At 38.8% G+C, this 15,086-nt stretch overlaps 1 protein-coding gene across 4 annotated transcripts in view; it reads right to left on the bottom strand.

Moving 5' to 3' along the window:
* RUNX1T1 (RUNX1 partner transcriptional co-repressor 1) overlaps positions 1-15,086 on the bottom strand; it is a 113,519-nt gene that overhangs the window by 4,556 nt on the left and 93,877 nt on the right. For all 4 annotated transcript variants that reach the window (XM_071554193.1, XM_071554195.1, XM_071554197.1 and 1 more), the window contains exons 9-10: positions 14,342-14,410; positions 8,299-8,489 (exon numbers count right to left, since the gene is read on the bottom strand). In XM_071554193.1, coding sequence (XP_071410294.1) covers positions 8,299-8,489; positions 14,342-14,410 — 260 coding nt within the window. The remainder of the gene's footprint in view (positions 1-8,298; positions 8,490-14,341; positions 14,411-15,086) is intronic.

The raw sequence follows: 15,086 nt of genomic DNA, 5'->3' as shown, positions 1-15,086 counted from the left end.
TCTGGCAGGATGGGGAAGCCACTGCAGAATATGTGTGCTATTCACTTTAACACACTCTGTAGCTCTGCCAGCTGGATGCTGGAACACAGCCAATCCTTAAGTGATATTCCTCAACTACTTTAAAACCTAATTCCCAATTTCAGAATCAAACAAAGACCTAAATCCAAAACAGTATTTTAAGGAAATTAGACATTTAATTGGAATCAACTGGCTTCTTTAGAAAATGTTCCTATGTTAGTTCCATATTCCTCCCTGTTGCTGTTTTTTGCTGTTTTGGATGGTTGGTTCCTTGTTCTTTTTCTGGCATAGGCATGTACTGGCAGACAGGGAGAAGGGTAACTGCCCAGTGCTCAACAGTTCTTTGAGATTGAAATCAAAGGTACATGGCATTCTCAATTCATACTGATTAAACACACAGACTAAGCCAGGTAATTATAGATACATGTGTTGGGAACTTTTTTTAAAATTCATAAAATTGTTCCCATCTTTGAAAACACTTAAAAAATGTTGGAATTACCAACACACAGAAACAGATGTTTCTGGTAGTTGAATGGCAGGAACTCAGACTCCTTGTCTGGCATCACCTGGTTTTGATTCAGTATTTGTTGTTTTGGGTTTGTTTTGCTCAAACTCTGTCCAGTGCTGGAGAGGTAAATCCACCACTGGAAATGGATAGCTGTACTATTCTTAAACACCTTTTCTTTAAAGGCCCTTTTATCTCCACGATGAAAAATAACTCATAGTAATTTAGACCACTATACAGGAACATGTACACATACACATATTTATGTGTGCACCAAAAAGACCTGACATGCTTGTATTAGCATTTCAAAGAGATACAATGACTCATCCTGCTACCAGAAAGATAATGAAGCGTGATATACCTGGATTCTCTCTCTTTTGCTATTCTAGTATTTCTTTACAGTTGTATCATAATAATGGAAGTTTCATTTTGACAGCTTGGTGCTTGTACTGTGATCAGTAAACATGGTATAATTCTGCTCCAGTAGTGCAGAGTTTCCACCTACTGCCATACCTGCTGACCTCCTCGCTATTCATTTCAAACTAAATTGCCAGCCCTGGGTTTGGTGCTTATTTTCCTTTATTGCTTCACCTGAAAACAAGTTCACACATAAAAAACCTCCCCATGCAGACTTTTCTGAAAAGACACTTTTCCCCACATGGAAGAATGCTGAAGTCAGCCAGTAACTGCCCAGGTGCAGGAATTCCTCCCTTATGCTGACCTGTTAGCAACACTGAAATGCATGGTTTAATCGTGTAGGAATTATTATGAGGATGTCAAACTTGACCTGTTCAAGTATCTCTTTAGTTAATAAAGGCCAGCTTCTGAGGAATCTTCATTTTGCTTCCCTTTTTTGAGGAAATTCTATCTGCACACAGAACTGTCTCCAGATGTGACCAGAGTCAACATATAGTATTTCAGTATCTTACCCCAAGATCTGTACTGATGTCAGAAAACAGTAATTTAATTTTAACAGTATTGGTTCAATGTTCTTATTGAAATAGACATCAATTAACTATCAGCCTTTACAGAACATGAAAAGTGATACATAGGTGCAAGATTTTAATGAAGTGACAAAGCACTAAGACGGCTCCTTACATGATTCCTTAATGTGTCCTACATTGTTTAGTATGTGATTTTATCCATCGGACATATTTCTAATTTGACAGGTCATTACAGCTTTAGTGTGATTGTGGAAATAAAAGCACAAATTTTACAGCTCACATTTATACAACAACTTAGTGCATTTTAAAATTACTAAAGAGCAAATTAGCATGAACAAGCACACATGCCATGGAGAGCTTGCATTGCAACTGGAGCTGCATTTGACGTGCAGAAGCCCTCACTGTTGTGGCCATTTATTGCTCCTTCCTGTGTGCGAGTAGTGAAAAACAGCAGTAAAGATCAGGCTTGGGCACTGTAACCTTTGGAAACAGATGCTTTCTGTTCACACTCCTGGCTGATAGCTCCAAATTCTACCAGAGAAAATCCAGGCTCAAGATGCCAGCTAATAGCCTGGGCTGTGCTTCATATGGCCCTGATGCTCACATATTTCCAGTTGATCGGGCTATTGTACACAGAGCTTAAGCTCCCTATGGGATTGAACGTACTCAAGGTATTTTCCCTCCTAGGATGCTGTAGCAGATAGCAGCAAAATGGAGCACCCTTGTTGAACTGTGCAGAGAGCATCTTGAACAACAGGTGACCACAACATCATGAGATGGCAATCTTCATACAAGGGCATATAAGCACAACCATAGACCACGTACACATAATTTAAGACACTTTATCTCCTAACACTGGCAAGATGCAGCCTGCAGCACTGTCCATGTTGGGATGATGCACTTTAAAAACAGCAATTCAAGTAGGACTAGTAAGACTTGGAAAGAACCTGGAGAAAGGCAGCCAGAATAATCAGAAGTCAGACAAACACAAGCTATGAGAAGACACAGAATGAACTCAGAACTTAAACCTAAGGTGAGATGGTAGCCTGACAGGGGCAGTAGCACCCAAACATCATTGCAGTGAATATCTAAATCCATGTATACATGTGTGAGCAGAAGAAATGGGATCAAACACCTGCTAAGGCCAAGCACAAATTGCCTAGAGGTGCTGAAAATTTCCATCATTAAAAGTACAGACAAAGCAGGTATCTTACAGGAATGATTCAACTGGACTTGAACCTGGATAGGGAAAGGGAGTAGCTGACCTCTCAAAGCCTCTCCCAGTCTATAATACTGCATCTTTGGGTAGTGACCTACTATGCGGCGCTTCCAGCTTGTGCTCTGTAGAGTTCCAGATGTAGCTAAAACTACAAGGAGGACTGGACTACAGTTCAACTCCGCACTGATCTGCCTGTGAAACACTGAGGTTATACAAAAGGCCAGATTCTCAGACTACATAATTCAATTTAACTTCTCTACCTTGAAAATGGATTAATTCAATGAAATTGGGCTAAATTACACCAGATGGGAATCTCACTCCGAATTTATGCCACTGATCATATTTCATCCTCCTCTTTCAACTGACAAGGAACATCAGTCTTAGGTCAGAGCCTTATCTTAGGTCAAACTCTTAATTCTCATGCACTTAAGCTTCCATCTTCAAACAACAGTACTCAGAAACTTCTGTTTGCCATCATGAAAATTCTTAAAAACAAGTGGTCTCCATTTCTGTAGTCCCCAGTACCAGAACACATACTTGTCAAAAATTTTGCCCATCCTGTTGCTTTCATCTATGAAATACTCAACCACAATTGAGTATTTGCTTTCCTCTGACACCTCCAACTGAGACTTAGTATAGAGCTTGCTTAAAGAAGACAAAATAATCCCCTTTGCTCTGTCATCTTTGAGAAACTCTGGATTTCCCCAGTTTACCATGAAAGGAAGCATGGCTGGGTAAGAAGAACCCAGATTTTTCCCGGTTCTGCAATGCCCATGGCATTCAAAACTCTACCACTGCTAACCACAAGAAAAGGAACATCTAGAAATCACTGAAACCACAGTGGTGTAAACAAGGACTGTATGAGCTGCTGAATAGCAGTATAAAAAAACCAGCAAAGTTGTTTACGAGAATTTTACCCAAGACTCATTAGAAAGGGAAACACATTGGTACTTCAGAAATTCCCACGCTGCATCAAAATGGCATTTGAATCTTTAGATGTTTCTAGTGAAGTTACACCTATCACTGTCCACTCCAGGCCAAAACACTGTTTATTATGTGAAATACATCAACATTCATTCAAGTTAGCAAGAGTAGCTAAATCCTGAAAACAGAAGTACGGAGCAGCGTACAGAAGAGACATACAAGCTGGCCAGCCAGGCTTAGATTAGCAGTCTAAGGCAGTGACATTGTTCACATCACATCTGGACTGATTCTATGCAGAACACATGGCTCTGGAGCCTCTGTACCACCCACCACTGAAGGGGATGATGTGCTACTTTCCAAGAGACTCTCAGCCAAAAAATTAAACATTAGCTGACATAGGTATTAAATTTAATACCAGCCTAAAAACTAGGCTTGTCTGAATCACACCATCTGATGCTCAGAGTCAGCTTTGCTGGCACAGTCCTGGTCCCAATGGATTGGTCATCAGAGATTGAAACCAGCTGTCTTGAAAATGTCAGGTAAGTGTGATATTCATATACAACATGAACTGCTGCAATATAAACAAGCCCTAACATTACACATCTCCTAAAAGCAGTGTTGGGACAGTTACATACTTGTTTTATCTAAGCAGATATCAGCATCTGCTTTAAGTGGAGAGAACTGAAACATTTGTGTTCCTTCCCTGTCCCCAACCCCCATCCTACTCAAAAGTGAGGAAGAACACTGAGTGTCAGATTTTTCAGTGGCATTTTATACCACAGCAGAAAGACAGATGTTTTGATGATCCCTCCCCCGCCTTACAATCTGGGCAGCCAGTCTCTTTGCTAAGCTGTTCACCCTTACTATTAAAATTGATTTGCACAACATTACATTGCGGCCAAAGCAGGCACTGCAGTCATTAAAAAATAGGCTGATCACACATGTTTCTGTACTTAACCAAGTCAACTACTGATGAATGGGTCATCTTTTGTCAAGCAACTGTAAGGAACTGGTAAAGAAATAATTGTGGTTCAAGAGCAGCCATGCTGACAGGTAGGCCTTCTCCTGGTGCTTTTGCCTTCTAACAACAACGTGCTCTTTTAGCTGGTCCTCAACCAATTTCATCAACAGAAAATCACAAACACATCTTGGTCAGTTGCAAAGCCTTATGTGAAGAAACTATGGAAATGTTTAGAAAGTAAATGCAAAGACATTGAATCAATGACACTGCCTGTTAAATCAGACTGAACAACCCAAACATAAGTAAATAATAGTTCAACAAGAGATCACATCAGGGCCAAAAATTCTTACTATATGATGTAAGATGGCGATTCTCAAAATACCACTGATCACTTCTTAAAAGACAAGATGCTTCCACGTATCACACCTTCCCTATTAGTCTTCTTACTGTCCTGTGCTCACTTACAGCTTAAGATGCCCAGCTCCACTTTTTTCTTGCAGACAATCTTGCACTCAGGGGTGCTACCTTTTCTGGACTAAAACCAAAGCAAAACAGAACACTAAAAAACCCAAACAAAACCGGAAAAAAACTCTCACAGAAAACAATAACATTGACAAAAAATAAGAAAACCCCAATCTACTTCTCTTTATGAGACCTCTGAAAGGTTTTGGATGAGGTTTTGCATTATCTGCATTGTCTTAAAAATTATAATAATTGCAAAAGTCCTGAGTCTTGGTACTAGTTATCGCTTTGAGCTCTGGAGAAGCCAGAGCATGAAAATCATGCCACAAATTTCTCAGATCAGAACAGCTTCAAGAAGCCTCAGCCAAGTCCAGGCTGCATTGTACTGAATAACAAATGAAGAGTTGTAAGGGAGAAACCTTGCCAATAGACAGGGAGTGGCCATATCAGATGAAAATTATATCTGATACATTAGAAACCCACTGCCAAATTCTCATCTCCATTCATAGTTTCAACAGCCAAAAGAACAAATGACACCCATAGGAGAAATAGTCTCTGTCAGGAAGTGCATGGAGGTTATATAGCAATCTTTACTGAGCTCTCTTGCATGCCTTGGTGTAATGTCCCACCAAGAATAAGAAGTAAGGAGGGATGCTCAGCCTTTCCCTTTAGACCTGTAAGACTGCAGAAGCTGCACTTCAACAGTCTCACATTTGAAACTGGAAATATTTTAGCCCTAGATACTCTACTCCAGTGCCTTAAGTACACAGGACTCTGTGTTGCTGGAAGTGTTCTGCTGAAATCAGAAATGAAGAGAAGTTTATGGAGACTTACAACCTAGACAAATGAGGAGGGACATCCACAGAGAGATCCATGAGAGCAAAGCAAATGTGGAGTTTTATTCCTCAAACGCAAAAACTCCAAGGTTTCATCTCCAAAGAAACACTTTTCAAACACTGGCAAACTGATATCTTGTCCTAAAAGATGAAGGAAAAGTCCAGTCCATTCTTACACAGGAGTCACCCAGGGAAAAAAAAGGAGAGCCTGGATTGACAGGTAACCATGAGAAACATCACCCTGAGAGGCTGGAGTTTGTCATAATTAGAAGCTAAAGCGGAACTACTTACATACAGACACATCTAACTCTCAAACAGTTATCTCCCTTCACAATTAATGAAGCATCTGTAAACACAAACTGAGCAAACCTGAGTTCTCTCTGATTACTTTCACTTTTCACCTCAAACAACCACTTTGATGTGCCACTCATGACCACAGGACTGAAAGCTGCAGGACCAGGACACTAGACTTTAATTCTAGGTCCAGGAGAATTGTAACCTCCCTGAAGACAAACAGCCCTGAGAACAACTATAACCTTATGAGTCACATTTCATTAGAATGCAATTAAAAGGATTATTTGCCTGAAGTCCCATTCCCAAGAAGTGAAAATCCTCATAATCAATTCTGCTAAAGAAGAAGTAAAGATGTCTGTTGTCATATGACTTGTTCCAAGCTTTGACTGTTCAGGAGTTAATCACAGCACACAAACTCTTTACACATTCCTTTGAATACACATTTGCTTGGGGAAAAATGGGCTGTGTATATTGGCACATAAGTACTTCCTCTGTCCTGCTTACAGTGTATCAGTTCACTAAATGGATTTAATTTGCTGTTTCCTCCAAAGGCATTTACCTTTGGAATTACAGTTTTAACAATAGGAGCCTCTTGTATATATACACACACAAAATGACAGCTCTTTAATGAGCTAGGTCAGAAAAATGCCCTTTCTATGAACAGTGCAGCAAAAATGTCCTAGAGTATCTTAGATACAAAAGGCCAATAAATTGAATTTATGTCTCATTTAATCTACAATGGAACAGTTAGTACTTATAGGGTACATACACTTCCCCTGGTCCCTTTCTTTCTGAGAAACTTTCAGATGCTAAAAATCAATTCTCTTTGTCTCCTCGTTATTCATCTGCTACACATTAAGGAGAAACTCTGGACATTCAGTGATCCCACAATGGTCTTTCATCTCCAGTGAAGCCTGGTATGAATTAAAATCTTATGCTCCCTCAAATGACGGATGCATACTGCAGCATGCCACTGACTTATCTGCTCATGATTTCTGCCATTGTTCTCAGCGTGCTGCAGCTAGCACATCTGCATCTTTCAACTTAAGTGACTCTTCTATCACACTGCCTATCTAGCCCACAGAAGGTGTTCAGACATAAGTGTACACAAATATATGTCCCTACACAACAGGTACTTCTCTCTACTCTTTTTCTCAACTCCCATGTTTAAAATTTACATTAAAAAGCGGGTTTACTACTGTCAAGATGTTAGTATAAAAAAAATAAATACTTCACAAAGGTAATGCTTTTTTATTTCAGTGGTCTTGAGAAATGGAGATTTCTTTGTCATGTCTGTTTTTTAAGGGCATTTTTAACATAAGACTCTATTTTTTTTCTGTAACAGACATGAAATTTAATTGCTATCTAGACTGATGCAGCACTGGTCAAACGCATGCTACTCTTTCACTCACAGCTTACAGTAGTCATGGTGTCAGATGTCCTGTACCACAACAATTCAAGGTTTCCACTCTCAGGTCTGAAAGTACATCAAAGCTTAACACACCTATTCCTGTTTTACTCCTTGCTCTTTTGATCTATTTTTGCCCCTTCCCAATGCTGCCCACTCCTCGACTCTGAAATACTACCTGCAGCCAAAGTAACACATTCAAAATAAGGAAATACTTGCAAATTTGCATTCACATTCTGTCCTAAAGGAACCATCATATTTTGCTAATTGCTTCTACATCCAACACTTTCCCCAGAGAAGCTTTTAGCCACCTTGCTCTACAACCTCTTACATGTATAATTTCTTCGTTTAAATTAGATTTGTCCAATGGTTTCCACTGAGCAATCTTCTATCTATCCAATGTGGCAGTTTTAAGAGCTTTGAAATGAAGCTACTGAAAAGCCAAGTTAGAACAGCAACATGCACTTTTTATGTAATGCTGAACAGCAGTTAAAAGGTGAGAACACAGATCAAGTTCACTAGCTATTTTGGGCTCAGATTACAACATAGCCAAGAAAATTTGGAAGTTGGTGTATGCCTGAAATACATGTCCAAAGCAACTGTGCAGAGAGTTAATAGCGGGCACTGACCTCCCGTGTCACACAAACAGCGTATGCCAGATTAAAGCCAGCTCAGATACACCGATGGTTTGCAGCCACAGGTGATGCTTGCCCAGCAAGGCCCTTACCTCACTTGAATCCTCCTGCTGATTGATAACAGCTAGTGCATCCTCTGCAGCCTGGCGCTTGGCTTCGGCAACAGTGCGCTCCATCTTGGCTCTCTCTGAAGTGATCATGTCATGGGCTTTCCGCTCTGCCTCTGACACTGCCTTCTGCAACTCGGCCATCGCCTGGCGCTTTACTTCATTGACAGCTTCCTCTGCAAAGGAGGGAAGAAATCCTCATCAACACAGGATGTTTGACACAGGGCTATGTGATACTGATGTGTGAAATCCATCACTATTATTATATTGAGATTATTCTCAATTATATTGAAAGTCTTCATTCTGAGTAGGACAGAGGACCTAGTACCTCAAGAATCTACAAGCCCACTGAGGTGCTACTCTACTTCCCCATCACCAAAGTCTCTAACACTTGTGATGATTCTTGCTATTTTGATTCACAGTCAGTACTTCTTTAGGTACAGCCATTTCAGATCTCTGGCACAATATAATTGCAATTTATTTGAAAACTGAAAAACTGGTTCTGCAGCACAGCTGATATATAAATATTTTTGACAATAGGCATTATTCAAGACATGATATTACAGCCTTTAAAAAAAATTAATCTTTAAGCTCCAGAAATTTAGACAAGATTTATAGTCTTTAACAATTTTTTTTCCATATGTTAACAAATAAATGCATGAAGCTAAAAATATTCCAAGAGTTTATTTAAAAATTTTAAATCACTGGTCTAATATCTTTTCCTGGACATATAGTTTTATGAGACAAAATTAAAATTTGTTAATGAACATTCATTTGACCTCTTGATCTCTCCTTCATATCCATATTGAAGACTCAACTTCTTGGCTCTGCTGAGTTCCTGAGCACACCCTGGCCAGCAAGGCTTCAGCGCGCAATTAGCACTGAGCCAGGGGCACAACCTTCATGCTTCTTGTAAAACAATTACTGCAGTATGAGCCCTTTCTTTGGTATACACTAGTGCCATATCTTTTATTCCAGAAAACATGGATTGTCTCAAATTGGTTATTTGGGTTCGATGCAGGAAGAGTGCAAAGATTTTACTAATGAACAGTCTTTTAATTGACAACTAAAACAAGTAATTTCTTTTTTTTTAATTAACTGCTCTAATTAACAAGGAAACCATCCTCCCCCTGAATTAGTTTATCTAATTTTCATCTTTATTCAAAGCAAAATGACAATGATTAATTGAAAATTTAATAAGCAGTAATTATTAACTTGGCAAACCTAGTACCAATTAACATTCTATTAAAACTAATTATGACATGTTTCATTCAAGTGTTTGCTCTTAATTGTTTCATGCACTTAGAAACCACCTTAATTAAATGTTCTGTTTAATTAAAAACATAGATTTCTATTAAAACTGTTTTACTGTAGATTAAAATCTAAGTATTACAACAGTGTTACGAGTTTTAGTCCATGTATTTAGCCCATGTACTTGTGTGCATGCACATATATACAGACTTAACCCTTATATATAGATACTCTGTCACTCTCTTGAGTTATGTCAGATAGCTCCGCACCTGTTATTTAAAAATAATGACTACATGAACTCTCCATTTTCAATTATTAAGCAAATTACAATAAAGCCTTAACTTTAAGCCATGTACTGAACTAAAACTGAACTAACTAAAACGAAAGAAGAGTTCCACTGAGAGGATGTGTGCATATTCCATGTGTGCACATCTGAAAAAGATGCTTCCACTGAAGTTTTCAAGGGAGTGGGGAGGGATTTAGAGATAAAACATATGCCTTTATTTTTACAAGGCTGAAAATATGCCCTTATATTACCCTACCACAAATGTTGTTTGGGGAAAGCCTCAGGAGAGGAAAAAATCATACCCTTCAACCATACAGACAAGGCTTAATTTACTTTGAATATTCAAGGTGAATTAAAATTCTATCTAAGTGGCAATACAGGACAATAATTTTTGCTTACGATGAAAGCTACAGCTAGTCTAATTGTATATGCAAATCAGGCAATTTATATTTAAATTATGCATCCTATTCTAGTCCCATAGGCACACACTGATCAGCAAAGGGAATTGGTAGGACATTTGCAAGGTGCTTGAATATTTATTACCAACTGCAACCATTCACTGATCATGAAAAAAGAAATATACACAGACAAACATACAGATGCCATTTTATTACTATTTTCATAAAAATGAGGCAACTTAAATACAGGCATTTCATGTCCATGAACTGCAGTTACTAACAAAGTGGATTTCTTTAGGAAAATCTCTATTCTTGCTGGTATTTGCTACAAACAGAAATTATCTTTGTATAGCATGATGCACTTTCATTACATCACATAAATTTAGTTTTACATTTAGGTGTTTGCAGTGGTTAGAAATTACAGTGTCTTACATTAAACAGAAGCAAAATACTGCAACATTTTCACAGGGACTTCTAATTTCAATTTTTCATCCTAGCTAAGCAACTTCTTTTCAGTCCAAATATAGAAATTGAAAATTAAATTCTATCTTGTATATTGCATCTAAGTTTTTTCACAAAACTTCTGAGAGCATGAAGATGCTTAAAGTGTTTATGAAGCCATATGCCTGACTGATACTTTGTAATTGGTTTAAACTATGGGTTGGATTTTAGTATGTCCATCAACTTTGATGACAGAATTTGTGTTGTGCTATACTAAGTGTGAAAACAAATAGTTAAAATGTCAGCGTTTTTGGTGACAATGTACGATCATTATTTTAATATACTCTGAATTCACAAACACCCAAATAAACTAAAAATTTTGTGTCACTGATTTTCTTCATAGCTTCTCAAACTAAATGTTTCCTCTACCTACAAATACTTTACAGACAGAGGATGCAGGCTTCACAGTTTAAGATAACAATAAAGACTGTCGTATCTGTGCAGGAAAAGCCATGGGTGACAGCGAAGGAGATTTTATTTGCCTTGACAATGCTGAGCTATGATGACCAAGAACGATACCAGCACTCTTCCTTTCTCTGCACTTCCAAAGAAAGGAAGAGTGACTAAATTGCAAGATCAGAAAACATAAATCTAGAAGTTTTTAAAACCAAGTATCTAAGATGCATGTACCTGCATCCTCCACCCTCTCACTAATATTAAGCATTCTTGGTACAAACTCACTCTATCATTTTAGGAATGCAACCGAAATCTCCCTTCCTTTGAGTAGTGGTAACCCATGAGAGAAACTCGAGGAAGCAAACAGCTTGTGTGGAATAGGCAATACTCAGCATGGTCTGAGATCCTTGGAGCAGACTCAGGAGAGGTGCTCGACTCATTCTTCACCCAACATGATGATTCACCAGCCAGCTCCTGGTCACCTCCCTCACAACACGGGCACGCTTGGTCCACATGATGAGAAAAGAAAGGTGGTGAGCAGATGTGCAGCCCTGTGCCATCATCTCATTCTCAGGCTGACCCTGGCAAAGGCAGCCATGGGCAGCTGATGACAAGAGTTATCTCAGCATCATATCCCAAAATGCAACATCTCTTTCTCTGTATGACTCTCTACAACATGGAGGACGCTTATTGTCTTTGTATGACAAAGTACGACCATTTCACTCCTCTTTTGTAGCTCCAGAGCTTACAACTGGACTGCCATGGACAATGGGCCCTAAGTGACAGGGGATGTCTGGAAGACAGTTTCTGCATGACACAGAAGAAACTATGGCAGCAGCTCACAGTGGGCCTGGGACCCTCTCTCTATTTAAAATAAATAGATATTTCCAGAGAGTAAGTCATCCAACCTATGATCTGACCAATTCTCATTACCTGCCTGCCTCCCTCTTAACTATTGAGCATTAAGAACTTGTCTTCGACTCTTCATCTCCAAATTCACAGTTCAATGACGTGAATGAGGGTACTGACGACTGCTTTCTATTGATGAATGAAACTGAATTGGGCTCAGATGACCTTTACTCAAAATGTACTGCAAAATATGTTCTTGCTCCAACAATCACAAAAGCGTGTCTAACTTGGTGTATTTCAAGAATTACATTGAAGTCTATCAGTCTCCAAAAGATTAAAGTGAATCCCTTTTCCACATGCTTTTGAGATTGCTTGTTTAGTGTTTTTATGCCACATTCTTTCTGTGCAATGGATTCAGCATCCCAAACAGACTTGCATACTTGATTCAGCTGCATACTGATCTTTATAGACATTTGACTTACCAAAAGAAGCAGCAAAAATTACCTGAGATATTTGTACCGTTCTTAACTGGCAGTTGCAGTGCAGCTAGGAAACCAAGGAGCATCTCAAATGGCATTAGAGGCCTATTTTTATAGAGCTGAATTGCATCTTTACTGTCTTGAACTCATCATGAAATTGTGGAGACCTCCAGCTTCAGTGTACCCTCCTGAAAATGCAGGCCCAGGGTTTATGAAAGCAATATGCTTTCTGATGTTTCACTACACATGGTAACAGATACAGGTATGCATTTTGCAGAGTCACACCTTTTTATATCCAATTCATAGGCATGCTTAGTGGATTTAAACCCACATAAACCAGAAAATAAGATACTGCAATGGGATCAAAGGAAAAACTTTGTTTCAAAGGAACTGATGACATGGATGTTCATAAGGTGACATGTCACAGCTCCTGTAGACTACCATTTGTGTATACATGTAGTGTAAATGCACATCCAACTTCAGAACTCAAGCCAAAAGCTTTGATGAACTTGTGCTAACTATAAAGAAACCTTTTTCTTTTATTGCATTGCACCTATGAGTCATAAATGACCTGTTATGCCAAACAACATCGAATAGTAGATTTTGCAAGAGGAACGAAGGCTTTGAAATTCAGTTTAATAATGTTACTCCCACTGAGATTTCCTGGGACTGCCTATTTTTCATTTAAGGTTTAACATAAATATGGCAAAACTATAAAAATACTTTTGGGCACCAAGTTACAAAGGCTACACTTTCCTTGGAGAAAAAGAAAAATAAGTACATTGTTTTGCTATTTTTCACAGAAAATGCAGTAATTCTAAAAACATTAACAAATTAAAGCATGTAGACTTTACATGATAAACCCATATTACACACAAAACACTTCTTGTCTGATGCAATATGCCAGCATAACCTTTTTTCCTGTATTCTCTGTATCTAGTTTAAAACACAATGGAAAGCAGCAAGCATTTGCAAGAGATTTGAATGGAAAACATCAAAACTGCTGCATATTTGCCATTTAATCATCAACTGCTGCTCAGACAGCTGCTGTAGACGTCATGGTTATACAGGTGTTCAAAAGGAGGAGGGGCATGTATGAAGCTCAACTACCTCTCTGGAGTTCAGGAGCTGCCTCTGAGCTCCTCTGAAAACAAGGAAGCTCTGACATCAGTGTCAAAAGAGCAAAAGTTTAGCTCCAGCACCACAGTGGGATCCTCGCCAGGAAACTCCTGTGCTCAGTTTCAAAGTGTTGAAGAAAACTGCACAACAACAACTTATGCCCAGGGTGCTTTCCAGGCACGGGTTGATGCTGTCAATGTCCCTGCAAACACCCAGAGCAGCTGCAGAGGTGTGAACTTGCTTATTTCATTGAAAAGTTTGCATGTTTATGAGCACAGGCTTCACTGGGGGCTGACAGGCACAAAATCTTTTTTAAATTAAGAATAGTTACATTGCATAGTTGAAGTTTTGTCTTTAACAGGTGCACTTAGGTTTTTTCCCCTCCTTTGGGAATTCTTACCTTAACTAGGCAAGAACCTTGAAGATTAAATGAAAATACAAACCCTCACACTAACTTTTTTTTTAATTGCTAACAGACCGAAACTTTAACATATCAATCCTGAAACCGTTAGAAGCCCTGAAAATAGGGGTTCTTATTGGAAGTGCTGATATTCTCTTAACTATAGCAGCAGATGCTCCTATTATAAAATTATTTAATGTCCTGATCAATTCCAGTTTAAGATTATTAAACACAATTTTTTCTTGTTGCTAGTAAGTCCTTCCCCTGCCTCTCCATTCCTCACATCAGTACATTAACAACTGCACACAGCTGCCAGAAAACTAAGCTGGTGTTTTTAAACAGTTCTTACCAGCTTTCTTCCAGATCTCCTCTGGCACATATCCAGATGCAGGCCTGTGAAGGAATTCCCGATGAGATTCTGCAGAAGGAGAGGATGCAGAGGGAAAAAGAAAGAGCATCATTAGCAATGCTTGCCTTTTGAGAACAAGGCTTAGAAAAATACCTTTTCCCTTTACTTATTGCTCAGACAAAAAAAATCATGTAAGGTTTTACTTTCCTCAAACCAAAACGGATGCCATGGCCACAGCTCATGAATGTTACATAGACCAGATCAATGTTTATTACTTGAATGTCTCATCTTAAGCCAAGCTGAGATTAGTTCACTTTTATTTTTATTTTATAGTGCTTCAAGTCAACTCTTTATGACAGTTTCCACAGTTTTAAGGCAGGCTTTGCAAGATAAACTGAGGGACTGACATGCTTTATCCTTTGTCATTATACTTATGAAAAGGGAGAAAAAAGACAGCAACAGTGTAGGTTTGGCACTTCTGCTCTGTGCAAACACAATGGCTACTGATGAGTGCAGATAAAAGCCAAGATGTCATTCCAGCGATCAAATAAGCTGTCCACAGAAAAAGAGAGAGTTGTTTCTCTATGTTCAGAGCTATGCTTTCCTATATCTGAGTCCATGTTGACAACTATAGCTGCAAGATTTTGAAAAACAGAACCTTTAACTTTAGGTTAAGCCCTAAATACATGTGCTGCCAAACAACCTCACTAGACCTGAAACTCATAATTCACCCATACATTTCAAT

Source organism: Pithys albifrons, chromosome 4, assembly GCF_047495875.1.
Source record: "Pithys albifrons albifrons isolate INPA30051 chromosome 4, PitAlb_v1, whole genome shotgun sequence".
Classification (NCBI taxonomy): domain Eukaryota; kingdom Metazoa; phylum Chordata; class Aves; order Passeriformes; family Thamnophilidae; genus Pithys; species Pithys albifrons.
This window is presented reverse-complemented; position numbering and strand designations above follow the sequence as displayed.